This window comes from Ascaphus truei, chromosome 11 (assembly GCF_040206685.1).
Source record: "Ascaphus truei isolate aAscTru1 chromosome 11, aAscTru1.hap1, whole genome shotgun sequence".
Taxonomy (NCBI): domain Eukaryota; kingdom Metazoa; phylum Chordata; class Amphibia; order Anura; family Ascaphidae; genus Ascaphus; species Ascaphus truei.
Window position 1 is genome coordinate 6439416 of NC_134493.1, and position 17811 is coordinate 6457226.

Here is a 17811-nt window from a genome sequence, read left to right on the forward strand (position 1 = left end):
CTTTTGTACAAATACAAAGCAGTTTTGTGATGTTTGCTTCATCTTCAGGCTCAAGTGAAAATAGTAGAGTACAAAAAATAAGTACACCACAAACAGGTCAACTATTAAAGATTCTTAAAGCAGATACAAATTGATCGACGTACACAAGTAGCCTGTGTCACTGGCTCTTCTGGCATACCTTTTAATACAGACATTACATGTGCAGCAATATTAGCTACACCAAGGCACCAAGAACTCAGTGCATTGAAAGATCCCATCATTGATTTGACATCATCTATAAGTGTGGCAAACACATGGTACATCAACCAACCTGATGCATCATGTGACATCAGGCCTTCTGTGTCAGCCCAGTGTCAGGAATTGGCGTCCTCCGCGCTCCCCACACAGAGCACTCTCTCCCCTAAGTGAGTCCCTGGACACACAAAACAATCCTGCGTTACCAACCTCTGCGGCTCCCCGCCCCTGCCGCCGTCGCGGGATCACTACCCTCAGCGATTCCTCTGCTTAGCACCGGGCGCGCCCACGCCCTCCCGCGCGCACACCTGCACCATCCACTGGCTGCGTACACGCGTTATGGAGCGCGCTCATTCTGCACACTCTTCTTCCTGTCCCCCGGACCTCAGGCTCCGCCCCCGCACACCACACGAGCATACTCAGGTTACTAACAAGACTCACCTGGCCTGTTATGCCTGCACCAATCTGCAGTGTCTCCCTGTAGCTCTTCCTGTCCCGCCTCCGTTCCTAATTGGACCTTCCTGCTTTATCTAGCTCCTCTCTGCTCTCAGTCTTTGCTCGACATAGTCTCTGTATGGAAGTACTTCTGGATTCTCTCAGTGTTTTCACAGGTTCTGACGCGGCTTGTACGACTACCCCCTCTGGCTCTCGATCTCGGCACTCCTTAGACAACGCTCACCTTGGTAACCCCTTGAACACGGCTTGGACTACGACCTATCTCCGCTCTCCACTCCCGGACCTCGGCAAGGCATTCTTCACTCTATCTCTACAACCGGTACCGGCAAGTATTGTCTACCTTATTACACCTGGCCTGGCAACACTTTATACCACACTCCGGACACGCTCCCTTTGCTGCGGGTGCGTGTATTACCACTTCCCCCTTCAGCTCAGGGGACGGGTCTGGTCTGCGGGCAGCACCGGCGTAACACCCAGGTCCTATATAAGGTTGGGCCCTCTCAGAAGATCGGAGGTTACTGAAGAAGACAACATCTTTCATAAAAAAGAAGAGAAAAATAAGAGCAGAAATACTTACAAAAGAAGACGACTTCAATTAACAGAGGATCGAGGGCTACATGGCAATATTAAGGATCCACCGTCGTAGCCCCAGGATTACAAATAAGTAATCGGCCTGGAATTATTTTTTCTAGTTTTGGGTGCGTTTTTTATGTTAGCCATCAAGCTTTGGATTTTTGCTTATGGTTTTTGGTGGGGGAGGTTTGGTAGCCATAGGGATTTAAACAATGTTTTTTTTATGGTTGGGCATCAGCCCTTTATTGAATTTGTTCCAGGTGGCTTCAGCCATAAAGATGAGGACGGCTTTAATCCCGGTTGGGGTAAATAATTCAATTTGTATTACAGGTCAACATTGATTACCATTGTGGCTGTCTATGCTCTAGGTCAGGCCTGCACAACTCCAGTCCTCGAGGGCTGCAAACAGGCCAGGTTTTCAGGATATCCCTACTTCAGCACAGCTGGCTCAATTAGTGGCTCAGTATGACTAAGCAGTATGACTGAGCCACTAATTGAGCCAGCTGTGCTGAAGTAGGGATATCCTGAAAACCTGGCCTGTTTGCGGCCCTCGAGGACTGGAGTTGAGCAGGCCTGCCCTAGGTAGTCACAGTGACAATCAATTGATAGGGATTTTTTTTTACTATGTGATTTTCTTTTTACTATATTTGTCATGTGTATTTTTTTTTATGACATATTTGTTTTTAGCTTGGTATGGCCAAAAGACCTATTAGCCACATTTTGTTAATAGGGCTACCACCCATCAGTCTACTCGGGTGGTAGTTTGTTGAGAGGTGTAGGAGTTGGGTGATGGGGGTAATTTACCTGGGGAGGGTGGTTAAACCTCACCAGGGGGGGGGGGGGAGAGTTGTTAGGGTTAAGCCCCTTGATTACCTTAGCAGGTATTAAAGCATTGGGTTGCTTCGTTACTCTGAAATCCCCTCCTGCCCACCCCCTCTCTGTCTTCAGAGTGCATAAAATATAGGGTGAAGAGAGCTTTGCGAAGCCAGGCCATTTCAATGTAGATTTGGCATTTGCACAAAAATAAATTGACAGGGCCACATCAGGTGTTTATTAGACAGGGCAATATCAGGTATTTAATAGACAGGGCTACATCAGGTATTTAATCACACTATAAAAAAAAATAGGAGGACTTTTTTTCCACAATTATTTTGCAAAAAAACTGCTAAAGCGGTCTCTTTGTAGTATGCAGATTAAGCCTCTAAATTTCATTGCTGCACCAAAAGTGTTAATTCAAAAAATCTGAATGCAGGTACAAAAAAAATGCTAGCAATTATAGCACAAGGGGCAGCAATGTATCGAGCCATTGTGTCCAGCCCTTTGTGAAAACTCTAAGTAACCCGGTCGCAGCATCCAGGTACCCATTCTATTATTTCGTCTTCCCTTACAACAATGACGCTCGGAGTGCAGACTGAGATAGGACAGAAGAAACTCAACAATTGTAAGAATCACACAATGCCAGAATGAGCGGAGTAACGGTTATCATAGTTCAGTCCTGAATGTGCCTTACCTGGATTCTGCTGTAACCTTTATTAGAAGATACAGGGTGTATTGTGGGTTACAATTCATAGACAATTATAAAGAGAGGGAAAAAAGGCAGCAAAACCATAGTAGGGGAACAAAAGGAAAAGCTGGGGATATACAGTATGTCTACAAAGTTAATTACTTGAAGCGTGCAGGATTCCTAGAGAGTGTTATTGTGTGCTGGATGGGTGAGTCGATTTGTAAGACAGGTACATCAACCTCTCTCAGAACGAACAGGACCGGATGGAAAATATAGACACATGAACTGGAGAAACCCTGTAATAAAAAGAAGGTAAGAAAATATTAAAGCAACACCATCAGGCAACATTATTATGCATAAGGCCATTCACTACCTCTGCATTCCATTTTTTGTTGAAGGTTTACACATGAACTCAAAACTTTAAATAGGGGTTTCAGAAGGAGGCAACGCTCACAGCAGAGAATCTTACATTTACAATGTTGATAATGGTAAACACTGTATAAAAGCATTAGGGCCCATATTTACTGAGGGGTGCTTTGCCATAGGAAACTTTTAGGCGCCCTATACCCAAAGAGTTTAGATGCGTAGCAATATAAAGCTCTAAAATATAAATATTGATTACATTAGATTTATATGGGTAAAAAACATTGTGAGCGCTTATTTGAACTTCTTTGTGGCACATAATCAACTTTGAAAACACTAGGATGTTGTGCAACTGACCAAAACGCAACGGACGTCAATGAGGAAGAAGTATAAAAAGGCCAGCACTAGAATTTCCTGTTCTGTTAGTTCTGCTGTGATTATTCCATTGTCATAGCTTCTCTAGGAGTGTGAACAAAAATGCATGTACTGTACATAAAGCCCTGCTCACTTCCCCTCGGTGCATACCTGCCTCTCATGAACTGTGTGTACAGTATAACCCATTTTATGCAATAGGGAAAGAAAGGTTTTTACGGCCTTATCATTGCCTCTCAACTGGTAATACATGACACTGGGAAGTAGGCCCCTACCACAGGCCATCTGACGTTTATACTATATACACTACTGTACAGGGAGCTCTTCCTTGTCTATGTGAAATACACACAATCATTCACTAGTGAATGACATGGTGTGTAACTAAATATACAGATTACTAAACTGTGAATAACTAAATGCGTTATATGAATGTTATATAATAGTGATGTGGTATTTATTAATGCGAGATGAATTAACTATATACAATACTGATCATTATTTTATACCTATAAAACAGTAATTCTTGCAACTAAGGTGTCATGTTATACAATATATAAAGAGTATTAATATACCTAAACCATGGGTCCTGATATAAACTTATCCCAGAGGGAATGTGAATTACACATTCAACCCAGACCTCCAAGATGGCCTGACAGAACCAGAGGGAATACAGCTCAAAAAGTACTCACATGGAGGCGCATGCGCGATGGCAGAGAGAATGGATGCGTGATCCCATTGCTCTGTGCCCCGCTCAGAATCCAATGACATAAAACAACCTTTATTTTTCGAGAAAAAACGGGACATTATCTTCCAACACTCTGCTAACCCACCGAGATGGCGAAGCGACAAGCCAAAACCCCGAAATCAAAGGGGCTCCCGCAGTATTTCCCCAGCACCAGAAACAGCGCGGCTGAGGCAGTAATGGCGCCAAGCTCGAATCAGGGCTCTGATTCAGAACGGGAGGGAGAGATGGAGGACGGAGCAAATCCAGAACACCAGCCAGTTCGGCTCTGCGATTTCAATCGCCTCTATACAGATCTCAAAACCCTCCTTCAGGCAGAAATAAAAGAGATGGGGAGGGAGATTGGGAGCCTGGGGGAGCGCACGGGACAATTGGAGACCCAGCTAGATGTAACATCCACGGCCGCCAAACGTAACACTAAAAAAGTAACGGAGATGCTGACTCAAATCACCGACCTGCAGGAAAAACAAGAGGACGCTGAGAACCGCGAGAGGCGGAATAATATCAGGATCCGGGGGGTCCCCGAAGATGCAGGGGAGTGTGAGGAATTCGTGTTGAGATGGCTGGGAGAACTGCTGCCAGACGTCCCCAAAGAGCAGCTAGAAATGGACCGCTGCCACAGGGCCCTGAGAACGAGGCCCATGCAGTCTGAGCAGCCGCGCGACATTATTGCACGTCTGCATTATTATAAGACCAGGGAGGCTATCTTACGGAGAGCCCGGGAGACACCATAAGGCAACCATGAGGGGTCTTCTAATGAATTTAGCAGCACAATCCAAACGAGCTAAGGAGTCCCAGATAAAAGACCTGCGAGGGAGACTAGCACACCTCTCCGCATGTCATAATCTAAATAAACAGAGCGCTACCCTAAAGGAACTCTCTGACACCAAAACTAAACTCAATTTGTTGCTAAACTCCAGAGCCGAGAGAGTTGGCCTGGTCCAAGCGTAAGTTTTACGACAAAGCCAACAAACCAGATACCTTACTTGCCAATAAATTACGTAACAAACTCCCTAATTATAGTATTTCCTCTATCCGCACCAAGGGGGGGGACCTTACCTCCGATCCCAGAAGAATTGTTGAGGAATTTAAAAAATTCTACGAAGTTCTCTATGATGGAGATAAGGTCAGCCACACACAGAAAATAGAGGAAAAAACCCAGAAATTCCTAAAAGAGGCGCGCCTTCCCAAATTGAGCAGGGCAGAAAAGGAGGCACTACAGGGTGACTTTACGTTCGAGGAACTATCAGAGGTTATAAAGGCCCGTAAGCCAGCTAAAGCTCCGGGACCAGATGGTTTTTCAAATTTATATTACAAAAAATACCTTAAAATATTAGCGCCACAACTATTAAAACTATTTAACGAGATCTTAGCGGGGGGCGCCTTTCCATCCCAGATGCTCCAGGCCTCAATCTCCCTGATCCATAAGCCTGGCAAGGACCCGGTAGACTGTAAGAGCTACCGGCCCATATCCCTGATCAATTCTGATGTGAAAATATTTTCTAAACTCATAGCTAACAGGGTGGGCATTGTCCTGCCTGGGCTAATCCATCCGGATCAGGTGGGATTTATTGGAGGAAGGCAGGCGGCAGACAACACAAGACGGATCATTGATTTGATCGATCTGGCCAATAGAAAGAATATCCCGTCTATGCTGTTGAGTCTGGATGCCGAGAAGGCCTTCGATAGGATTGACTGGTCCTATCTGAGGGCAGTACTAGGAGCGTTTGGGTTCGAGGGACGCCTCCTAGAAGCCATCTTAGCCCTGTATAAAGGCCCCACAGCTAGGGTGCGCCACCAGGGCTTCCCATCGGAGCAATTCAACATCTGTAGCGGGACGCGACAGGGGTGCCCCCTGTCCCCTTTACTATTTGCATTATGTATAGAACCCCTGGCGGCCCATATTCGCCTAAGCCCAGATATAACAGGGATAGACGTAGGGGACCAACCCCACAAAGTGGCATTATACGCTGATGACGTTATACTGACCCTGTCGAGACCGCTCACTTCCCTGCCCAATGTCTTTGAGATTCTGGGTGCGTTTAGCCTCATCTCCGGGTTTAAAATTAACCAGACAAAGTCTGAAGCCCTAAATATTAATCTCCCGCGCCCAATGGAGAAATTAATCGAACTAAATTTTAACTTTAAATGGCAAGCCTCCTCAATCAAATACTTAGGTATCCAAATTACCAAGACATATGACTCATTATACAAAGCTAATTATCCCAAATTATTTCAAGCTTTAAGGGAGGATATGAGGGTGTGGGCGGGGTTTGGAATTTCTTGGTTTGGAAGAATTCATAGCATTAAGATGAATCTTCTGCCAAGGGTGCTTTACCTGTTCCAGGCCCTGCCAATACCATTGGTGCGGGCAGATATCCTCGCCTTACAGTCAAAGATCATGAAATTCATTTGGCACAAGAAGAGTCCAAGAATTGCTAAGAGTATATTAACTAGACCCACGATTAGAGGAGGACTAGCGGTACCTTGTTTGATGGCATATTACAAAGCAGCTAGATTGGGTCAGATCGTCCAGTGGCACCTGGACCCGTCCCTGCGGAGATGGGTGGCACTGGAGAAAACCTGCTGTGCTCCAATTGAGCTGTATAATTTAATTTGGCTGCCAAAACGCTGCGACAACACGGTGGGGATGCTGCTACGGACCATGGTGAACTCTCTGGCGGTGTGGAGGAGTTCCAAATTTAAACATAAACTAACGACAAAACACTCCTTGATGACCCCGCTATTCGATAACCCAGATTTCGCCCCGGGGATGGCCGGAGAGCGGCACTTTAAAATTTGGATACAGTCGGGATATAAGCGATTAATGAATCTGAAGGGGCCTCAGTATATTAAAACATTCGAACACGTCAAATCAGAAAAAGGCCTTCCAAACACTGAATTATTCCGCTACCTTCAGATAAGAGCATTCTATAATGAATTTCCAATTAGACCAGCCAGGACCAATTTCGAGCAGCTGTGTTCTAGAGCCACGGACACACGGGGACTCACCTCTAGATTATACCGGGAAGTGATCTGTCCAAGTGGACCTGACGCCGACAAACTGAACTACATGACTAAATGGGAGACAGACCTAGGGGAGACTTTAGAGGACAAAGACTGGGAGTGGATCCTACAGGCGGCAGCCAAAAGCTCCATATGCTCTACGTTAAAAGAGAACGCATATAAGGTCATGATGCGCTGGTATCATACCCCATTACGTTTATCTAAATTTGTCGGCGGTTATTCCCCGCTCTGCCCAAAACAGTGCGGGGAAGCAGCAGACCTAGTCCACATGCTGTGGTCCTGCCCGAAGGTACTTCCGATTTGGGAAAGTATTAGAGCTTGGACACAAAGTATCCTCGATTTAGAGGTCCCCCTGGACCCGTGGCTGTTCTTACTGGGCAGGCGGGCTCAGGGGCTGTCGAAAACGGCACACAAACTGGTGGCACATATGGCCACAGCCACACGGTGCGAGATCGCAGCATTGTGGATACAGCAAGATCTTCCAGTCATTTCTAAAATTCGAAACAGATTGTGGCAAGTTTGCCAGATGGAACAGTTGACTAGCTGGGTCAATGACTCTGGCCGAAATTTTTTAAAAGTATGGGAGCCATGGCTCACCCAATCCGACATCCCCGGGGTAGATGCCAGCACGATTTTGCTATAATACACACAGGTGCGTTCTCTGGTGACGGAGCGGAACATACTATAACATAGGCACATGACAGGTAGGATCCCCCCCCGACTATTCGAATTGGAACCAAGAGGTGGAGTCGTCAGGAGCCACGGAGAAGGACGCCTTACAGACCGACAGCAGATCTTCCACTACCAAAGAACAGGGTGGCAGTCCATTCCCTTCCCCCCTCCCCCCTCCTCTCCTTTTCCCCCCTTTGGTGTTTTTTCCTCTGTTGTCTAGTCTCTGGTCCAGTAAGTCAGGTTTGTCTAGTCTTGTGAGTGTATGTTGTTAGTCCCTCGTTGCTCTTGAGTGACTTTACCCTCGATAGTGAGAAGGAAAAGGGTAAACCTCGGGGGGTTTCAAATCGTTTACAATGGGATGTGGCATAATGTTTTTGGTGTGAAACCCAATAAAAATTTTGAAGTTGAAAAAAAAGTACTCACATGAATGCATTCCTTTAGACCTTGCACAAACAGTGTCCCCACAATATATATCCAGTATGTCTCCCTGAGGCATAATTGTTTGAACCTATCTCCTATTAACAATAAGGACGAAATATCGTCAATGCCTAACAGGGATGTAAGTGGTACACATGTAGTACAGTATATTGCGGCGATGTTCCAGAAAATGTGTACTTAAAGTACGTGTTGTCCATCCCATGTATTGGAGACAACATGAACATGAGATCATATATACTACATGGGTCGATACAGTCTATAGTCTTAAGAATGCATTTTCTGGAACATCGCCGCTGTATATTACATGGGTACCACTTACAGTCTACCAAGACATTATTCCCAGTTATACATTAAGGATCCATGTTCATTCTCCCTGGTAGGCTGGTAGACATTGAAGCTATTTCGTCTTCATTGTTAAGTGGAGATAGGTTCAAACAATTATGCCCAGATAAACATACCGGATATATATTGTGGGATCACTGTTTCCAAAAGGTCTAAACAAATGCACTGATGTCAGTACTGTTGTTTGAGTTGTATTCCCTCTGGTTCTGTCAGGCCATCTTGGAGGTCTGGATTGAATGTGTAATTCACATTCCCTCTGGGATAAATAAGGACCCATGGTTTAGGTATATTAATACTCTTTATAGATTGTATCATATGACACCTTAGTTGAAAGAATTACACAATTTTGTAGGTATAAAATTATTATCACTACCCTATATAGTTAATTCATCTCACATTAATAAATAGAACATCACCATTATATAACATTCATATAACACATTTAGTTATTCACAGTTCACATCATGTAATTCACTAGTGGGTGTGTCCCAGTCAGATTGTGTATTTCACATAGTGGCTGGATACCATTAGTGGAGTTGGGCATCCAAACAAATGAAACAATCACAAATCGTATTTGCCTGAGATTTGTTGGCATGGTCGTTTGCAATGTAATTAGTTAACCTGCTAATGGTGTTAATCTATCTGATTTAATACTGAGTAACCTTAAAACTCTACCCACAAATCAAGCATTGCAATAGCCTGCACTCATGGCTACTGTCCCACCCACAGTGACTCCTACCAATCATTGTGGCCAAGCACTGCCATCTCCTACACTTATTCCCTCACCTGCTGTCTCTACAAGTCTCCCAACATACCACTTACATTGTAAGCTCTTTGGGGCAGAGATTTCCTTTCCTATTGTCTGATTTTGCTGTGCTTAGTCTGTCAGTTTGTGTCCCCTGTGATTGATCAGCGGACGGCCACAACTCATTGGCCTGCGGGGTAGCCTGTAACACCACCCTCACACCGCGTGCGCCTCTTGGCCTCACTCTCCATTTGGTGACTGGCAGGACCCCACAGTCACTGCTACTACACTCCGCAGCCTCCCTCACTGTCTCCCCTTTGCCCCCGCGCCGCCATCCTCCCGCTCACACCACGCACACCACCGCATCCTCCCTCACGCTCTCCCCCTTAAATCCGCGCCATCTTTCTTGTGGGTTAACTCCTCAGTATCTTCTAATTCCAATGCCTGCCTCATGGCCTTGATGAGTGGATCCACCATTTCTAAATCAAATTCAGATTTCTCTTCCTGAATATCCTGATCTGATGAATCCATTAGACTGTAAGCTCCTCGGGGCAGGGACTCCTCTTCAGAAATGTTACTTTTATGTCTAAAGCACTTATTCCCATGATCTGTTATTTATATTATATGTTATTTATTTGATTACCACATGTATTACTACTGTGAAGCGCTATGTACACTAATGGCGCTATATAAATAAAGACATACAATACAATACCCTCTGATACTTGAAAACAATCAATGTCAGAATCATCTGATGAAAAACCTTTCCCTTTATCCAGACTGGTTTGGGATTTAGATCTTTTTTGCGCAGGGTTAACTGCTTGCTGAACTGCCGCATCAACACTCTGTTTAACAGCCTCCTTCATTAATACAAGGAAAGTGCTAATTTGTTCATTGGAATCTCCTGCAGCTGCCTTAAGACAATCTTCACACAATTTCTTCCCTATTAGGGCTGGTTTCTCGCAAGCTGCGCACCATTTAATTTTCTTAGCAACCTTCCTTTTATGTTGCAGGGATTCCACCGTCCCCTTTGAAGATTCTGCTTCTGGGAGGGTAACCACCGAACTATTTTAATAAAAACAAAATAAATACTAAATATACACCCTAATGTATCTAGCTCATCTCTCTTTCCCATGTAGAACTAAAACTAAGGACTCACCTAGTCTTGGGAACTGAACTTTTAGGGGTCTCCATTTTCGAATCCATTTCCAGCACTTGGCTTCTCCCTGCTGAGCGTTCCATGCTGCCGTTTCTCACTCACACATACACACAGTGTGTCCGTCGCTCCTATGATGTCACCACAGTGCTCGTGCACGGCCCGCGTGTCTGTGCACGCATCCGCCGGCCGGAACGTGACGCGCGCGCTCCCGTGCCGTCGCGTGAACTGTTCCCTCTACCGCAGCGTTCCAGACGCTAGCGCAGTCAATCTGAGCCTTTTTTACGGCTCGCAGCTGTGGCTGCTCCCCCCCCCGCGTTGTACCGGGCTCCTGGGTGTTTCTTATCGCAGCGTACCAGACGCTAGTGCTGTGAGTCTGAGCCTCCACGGGGCTCTCAGCTGCAGCTGCTATGCTCCCCCTCGCTTTGTGTCGGGCTAATGGGGTTTCCTTTGCAAGTAAGCCTCCACGGCCCGCGGCTGCAGCTGCTCCCCACCCCACGAATGTATTGGGTTCCTGGTGGTTCCCCTGACTCTTAGGTGTCTCAGTCTTGCCACCCGCATGGGCGCGTCGATCGGAGCTTCAGGGCAGAGAGGGTAAGGTCCCTGGATAGCTGCACAAGGTGCAGTAGGCGAGTCCTTTAGAAAATAAAAAATCCTACTCCTAGCTGTGAGGACAGGAAAAAGAATAAGGTGCAGGGAGAGGGAGGGGCCTTATATGGCATACCTGCAAAAGTCTATTTCCTGTCCTACCTAGAGTGAGAAGGGATTAACCCAAAGGTGCCCACTGCCAGGGTGATAGGAAAATGCTTTCCCTCAGGGGAAGGACTCTGATCAACCAGCTGGTGGCCTCAGCTGTGGCACCGGCTGATCACCGTCAGTCCGACCCCTGAATTTATCACCAAGATCCAGAGGAAGTTGCTGGACTTTGTCTGAATGGGAAAGGATTGAGTCTCTGCGGGTGTTACGTGGCTTCCTCTGGGAGAGGGCGGACAGGGAGTAGAGAGCGTGCGCTCCCAGGTGCGCACCTTCCGCTTCCAATACCTGCAGAGATAGGTGTACGCAGACCCTTCTCCGCAGTGGTGCCAGCTGGCTTTCAGCTTCCTTTGCCAGCTGCGCAATATGGGGTATGACCGGCAATTGTTTCTAATCAAGCCTGAGGGGTTTGGGAGAGACCTCTCAGTGTTGCCGGCATACTACCAGGAAACCCCCACGGCCTGGAGCATGGTCTCCATGTCTAGGAAAGGAGTGGCTGTCGGGGAGGACCTCCTGACCGAACCCCTGCTGTATAAATAGCAGGGGGTGCACAGACGGAGTCCCCCAGCATCATTCGCCGCGTTTGCCAGGCACGGATGACCAAGTCGGGGATCTCCTGGCCTACGAACGGTCGGAATGGGTGGAGCCCGAGGTGATCAAGCGCCTCATGGGCTACACCACCCCACAAAGTCCACACTGTTTGCTCCAGGAGATCAAGGACACCATGTCCCCCGACTTGTGCACCTTCCTAGAGGGGTTATTGCAGACCGGAGCGCCACCTCCACCTTCCAACCCCCTGCCTGTATGCGTTGGCCCAAAACCCCGCCAAACCCCTCAGGCTGCTCCTGTCCTCAGCCTAAGCAGGCTGGGGACCATACCCTCGGCATGCTTTCGCGGCATGCCGAGGAGGTGGCTTTACTCTCTCGTGCTCCATACAGTGCACTACTTCGCCCTCGTCGCCCACCTCAATACTATCTGCAGGCGGGTACTACCAACAAACGAGGGCGAGAGGCCCCGATGGAGGGAACTCCATTCAGAGTTAGTTCCCTGACCCACCGGGGACCTGAGCTGGAGAATCCTGCATGGTGCAATGAGCACGGGAGAGTACCTTGCCCACTTCATGGACTCCCCAGCCACATGCCCATTTATTTTAGTTGAGCCAGACTGCAGCCCCTCTTGTCATGCTTGAGGGGCCTCCTCCTGCAGTTCTGGTTGCATTTCTCCCCACACCTTTTTAGTTTTGGGCGACCAGTATACCGGAAAACTAGGGCCAGGGACCTACTAGCCAACCTGCTCCAGGCATTAGCCAAGCTTGCTATATACAAGTCGTGGAAGCAGCGTTTGTCTGGGGAGGTATACCTTATCTGCCAGGCTCTGTTCCGGGTGCTGGTGCGCTCCCGTATCCGAGCAGAGTTCACCCACGCTGTGGCCACTGGGCAGGTACCTGCGTTTACCTCCCAGTGGGCCTTAAGTGGGGTGCTTTGCTCGGAATCCCCCCCATCTGGTTTCTTTTCAATTACACCTCCTCCTTTAGTGCACTTTATTTTTAGTTACAGTGCACTAGCTTCAGTTTTATTTTCTATGTTTTAAAACCTTTTCTTTTCTGGTTGGTCTGTGAACAACCAGATGTCTTATTTCACCGATGGGCTGGCTTAGCCAATATTTAAAAATATATCTACTGTAGCTCTAACTGCATACTTAATACAACCACCAGTTGAAATCAACCAGCCACACAGATCAGGACAAGCACGCTCAGAATTTGTGCTAGGTTAGCAATCAGCCAACCACACACACTGCTGGCTCAGGCGAAAAAAACAAACAAAAAATGTTTTTCCTCTCTTTCTCCTACAGGCTTCCAATTAACACACACTGAAAATAAATTAACCCACTGCACACACTCCATATTCAGCCACCCCTCCTAGTATACACTACACTATCTTTCCTTTCCTTCTAGTTCTAACTGCACACTTATTACAACCAGCACTTGAAATCAACCAGCCCCACAGATAAGGACACGCAAGTCCATCTGGAGAGAAATATTTTTAACGAGTTCAATTTCCTATATTTTGTACACTAACCTCGTGTGGAACCATATCAAAAGCTTTTGCAAAATCTAAGTACACCACTTCATTATAAACAATTGTGGTGACCCAGCCGCTCAGCCTATTACTTGAGTAGTATATTCATATATACAGTTCAACCCCGTTATAGCGCAAACTGCTATAATGCGAATCCGCATATAACGCGGTATTAACGTGGCTCCCGGTTTTAAAATGAAAAAATATTTTATTTTTTTTGGGGACAAACACACACACACACACACACACACACACACACACACACACACTATGTAACAGCAGAATATGCCATTACTGAATATTCACACTTGTAGTATGTGCTACCATCTAGATCAAGATGTGTTCAAACTAATCACACAGATAAACAACCGGAAATAGTATAACAGTAAGGTTTGTAAATTATACTCATACCATACGTCTACTGCACGTCTTAGAGGTGAAGAGGTGTAGGTCATCGGGAAGCGCAAACCATGTAAGAACAGAAAAAATACTCTGATAGTGCAATAAAAGTGATATATGTGTGAGATAATACTCAAAAATCGATGTGCAAAATACTCACAAATATGGAGTGAGTAGTGTTCACGTAATGGTATCTTTGAATGGCAGCCCGTCAGAGGTGGTGTTCTCAGTGGAATAGTATACTCTGGTGGCCTTAGTAAATAACAAAAGAACCGGACATAGTGCAGACTGTATAGAAAATTTATAAAAGGTAAGTGTAATATATTGCACTCACATGTTTAAAAGGGGGAGAGAGGGGAGCGGAGGGGGGGAGAGAGGGGAGCGGAGGGGGGGAGAGAGGGGAGCGGAGGGGGGGGGAGAGGGGAGCGGAGGGGGGGGAGAGGGGAGCGGAGGGGGGGGGAGAGGGGAGAGGAGGGGGGGGGGAGAGGGGAGCGGAGGGGGTGGGGGAAAGGGGAGCGGATGGGGTGGGGGAAAGGGGAGCGGAGGGGGCGGGGGAAAGGGGAGCGGAGGGGGCGGGGGAAGGGGAGCGGAGGGGGCGGGGGAAGGGGAGCGGAGGGGGCGGGGGAAGGGGAGCGGAGGGGGCGGGGGAAGGGGAGCGGAGGGGGCGGGGGAAGGGGAGCGGAGGGGGCGGGGGAAAGGGGAGCGGAGGGGGTGGGGGAAAGGGGAGCGGAGGGGGTGGGGGAAAGGGGAGCGGAGGGGGTGGGGGAAAGGGGAGCGGAGGGGGTGGGGGAAAGGGGAGCGGAGGGGGTGGGGGAAAGGGGAGCGGAGGGGGTGGGGGAAAGGGGAGCGGAGGGGGTGGGGGAAAGGGGAGCGGAGGGGGTGGGGGAAAGGGGAGCGGAGGGGGTGGGGGAAAGGGGAGCGGAGGGGGTGGGGGAAAGGGGAGCGGAGGGGGTGGGGGAAAGGGGAGCGTAGGGGGTGGGGGAAAGGGTCGCGGAGGGGGTGGGAGAAAGGGGGGTGGGGGAAAGGGGAGCGGAGGGGGTGGGGGAAAGGGGAGCGGAGGGGGTGGGGGAAAGGGGAGCGGAGGGGGTGGGGGAAAGGGGAGCGGAGGGGGTGGGGGAAAGGGGAGCGGAGGGGGTGGGGGAAAGGGGAGCGGAGGGGGTGGGGGAAAGGGGAGCGGAGGGGGTGGGGGAAAGGGGAGCAGAGGGGGGGGGAAGGCGAGCGGAGTGGGGGAAGGCGAGCAGAGTGGGGGGGAAAGGGGTGGGGGGAAAGGGGTGGGGGGGAAAGGGGTGGGGGGGAAAGGGGTGGGGGGGAAAGGGGTGGGGGGGAAAGGGTAGTGGGGGGAGAAAGGGGAGTGCGGGGGGAAAGGGGAGTGGGGAGGGAGTGGGGAGTGGGGAGGGAGTGGGGGGGAAAGGGGAGTGGGGAGGGAGTGGGTTGGGAAAGGGGAGTGGGGAGGGAGTGGGGGGGGGGAGGGGAGTGGGGGGAGGGAAAGGGGAGTGGGGGGGAAAGGGGAGTGGGGGGGGAAAGGGGAGTGGGGAGGGAAAGGGGAGTGGGGGGGAAAGGGGAGTGGGGGGGGAAAGGGGAGTGGGGGGGGAAAGGGGAGTGGGGGGGAAAGGGGAGTGGGGGGGAAAGGGGAGTGGGGGGGAAAGGGGAGTGGGGGGGAAAGGGGAGTGGGGGGGGAAAGGGGAGTGGGGGGGGAAAGGGGAGTGGGGGGAAAGGGGAGTGGGGGGAAAGGGGAGTGGGGGGGGAAAGGGGAGTGGGGGTGGGGGAAAGGGGAGCGGAGGGGGTGGGGGAAAGGGGAGCGGAGGGGGTGGGGGAAAGGGGAGCGGAGGGGGTGGGGGAAAGGGGAGCGGAGGGGGTGGGGGAAAGGGGAGCAGAGGGGGTGGGGGGAAAGGGGAGCGGAGGGGGTGGGGGGAAAGGGGAGCGGAGGGGGTGGGGGGAAATGGGAGCGGAGGGTGTGTGGGGAAAGGGGAGCGGAGGGGGTGGGGGGAAAGGGGAGCAGAGGGGGTGGGGGAAAGGGGAGCAGAGGGGGTGGGGGAAAAGGGAGCGGAGGGGGTGGGAAAAGGGAGCGGAGGGGGTGGGAAAAGGGAGCGGAGGGGGTGGGAAAAGGGAGCGGAGGGGGTGGGAAAAGGGAGCGGAGGGGGTGGGAAAAGGGAGCGGAGGGGGTGGGGAAAGGGGAGCGGAGGGGGTAGGGGAAAGGGGAGCGGAGGGGGTAGGGGAAAGGGGAGCGGAGGGGGTAGGGGAACGGGGAGCGGAGGGGGTGGGGGAAAAGGGAGCAGAGGGGGGGGAAGGGAGCGGAGGGGGGGGGAAAAGGGAGGGGAAGGGGAGGGGAGCAGAGGGGGGGGAAAGGGGAGCAGAAGGGGGGGGGAAAGGGGAGCAGAGGGGTGGAAAGGGGAGCGGAGGGGGGGGGGAAAGGGGAGCAGAGGGGGGGGAAAGGGGAGCAGAGGGGGGGGGAAAGGTGAGCAGAGGGGGGGAAAGGGGAGCGGAGGGGGGGAAAGGGGAGCGGAGGGGGGGGGAAAGGAGAGCAGAGGGGGGGGGAAAGGAGAGCAGAGGCGGGGGGAAAGGTGAGCAGAGGGGGGGAAAGGGGAGCGGAGGGGGGGAAAGGGGAGCGGAGGGGGGGGGAAAGGAGAGCAGAGGGGGGGAAGGGGAGCAGAGGGGGGAAGGGGAGCAGAGGGGGGGAAAGGGGAGCAGACGGGGGGGAAAGGGGAGCAGAGGGGGGGAAAGGGGAGCAGAGGGGGGGAAAGGGGAGCAGAGGGGGGGAAAGGGGAGGGGGGTAAGGGGAGGGGGGTAAGGGGAGCGGAGGGGGGGGGGGTAAGGGGAGCGGAGGGGGGGGTAAGGGGAGCGGAGGGGGGGGGGGGTAAGGGGAGCAGAGGGGGGGGGGGTAAGGGGAGCGGAGGGGGGGTAAGGGGAGCGGAGGGGGGGTAAGGGGAGCGGAGGGGGGTAAGGGGAGCGGGGGGGGTAAGGGGAGCGGAGGGGGGGAAAGGGGAGCGGAGTGGGAGGGAAAGGGGAGCGGAGGGGGGGAGCGGAGGGGGGGGAAGGGGAGCAGAGGGGGGGGAAAGGGGAGCGGAGGGGGGGAAAGGGGAGCGGAGGGGGGGAAAGGGGAGCGGAGGGGGGGAAAGGGGAGCAGAGGGGGGGGAAGGCGAGCAGGGTGGGGGGGAAAGGGGTGGGGGGGAAAGGGGAGTGGGGGGGGAAAGGGGAGTGGGGGGGAAGGGGAGTGGGGGGGAAAGGGGAGTGGGGGGGAAAGGGGAGTGGGGGGGGAAAGGGGAGTGGGGGGTAAAGGGGAGTGGGGGGGAAAGGGGAGTGGGGGGGAAAGGGGAGTGGGGGGGAAAGGGGAGTGGGGGGGAAAGGGGAGTGGGGGGGAAAGGGGAGTGGGGATGGGAAAGGGGGGAAAGGGGGGAAAGGGGAGTGGGGGTGGGAAAGGGGAGTGGGGGTGGGAAAGGGGGGAAAGGGGAGTGGGGGTGGGAAAGGGGGGAAAGGGGAGTGGGGGTGGGAAAGGGGGGAAAGGGGAGTGGGGGTGGGAAAGGGGAGTGGGGATGGGAAAGGGGGGAAAGGGGAGTGGGGATGGGAAAGGGGGGAAAGGGGGGAAAGGGGAGTGGGGGTGGGAAAGGGGGAAAGGGGAGTGGGGGTGGGAAAGGGGAGTGGGGGTGGGGAAGGGGCGAAAGGGGAGTGGGGGTGGGGAAGGGGGGAAAGGGGAGTGGGGGTGGGAAAGGGGAGTGGGGGTGGGAAAGGGGGGAAAGGGGAGTGGGAAAGGGGGGAAAGGGGAGTGGGGGTGGGAAAGGGGGGAAAGGGGAGTGGGGTGGGAAAGGGGGAAAAGGGGAGTGGGGTGGGAAAGTGGAGTGGGGGGGAAAGGGCAGTGGGGGTGGGAAAGGGGGGAATGGGGAGTGGGAAAGGGGGGAAAGGGTAGTGGGGGTGGGAAAGGGGAGTGGGGATGGGAAAGGGGGGAAAGAGGAGAACGGGTGG

General features: G+C 51.5%; 1 protein-coding gene across 1 annotated transcript in view; it reads right to left on the minus strand.

Annotated features, from left to right (window-relative positions):
• The window catches only part of PGAP6 (post-GPI attachment to proteins 6), a 172843-nt gene that overhangs the window by 91349 nt on the left and 63683 nt on the right, over nt 1-17811 (minus strand). Inside the window, exon 4 of the mRNA XM_075565213.1 lies at nt 2930-3063. Within this exon, the coding sequence (XP_075421328.1) occupies nt 2930-3063 (134 nt within the window). The remainder of the gene's footprint in view (nt 1-2929; nt 3064-17811) is intronic.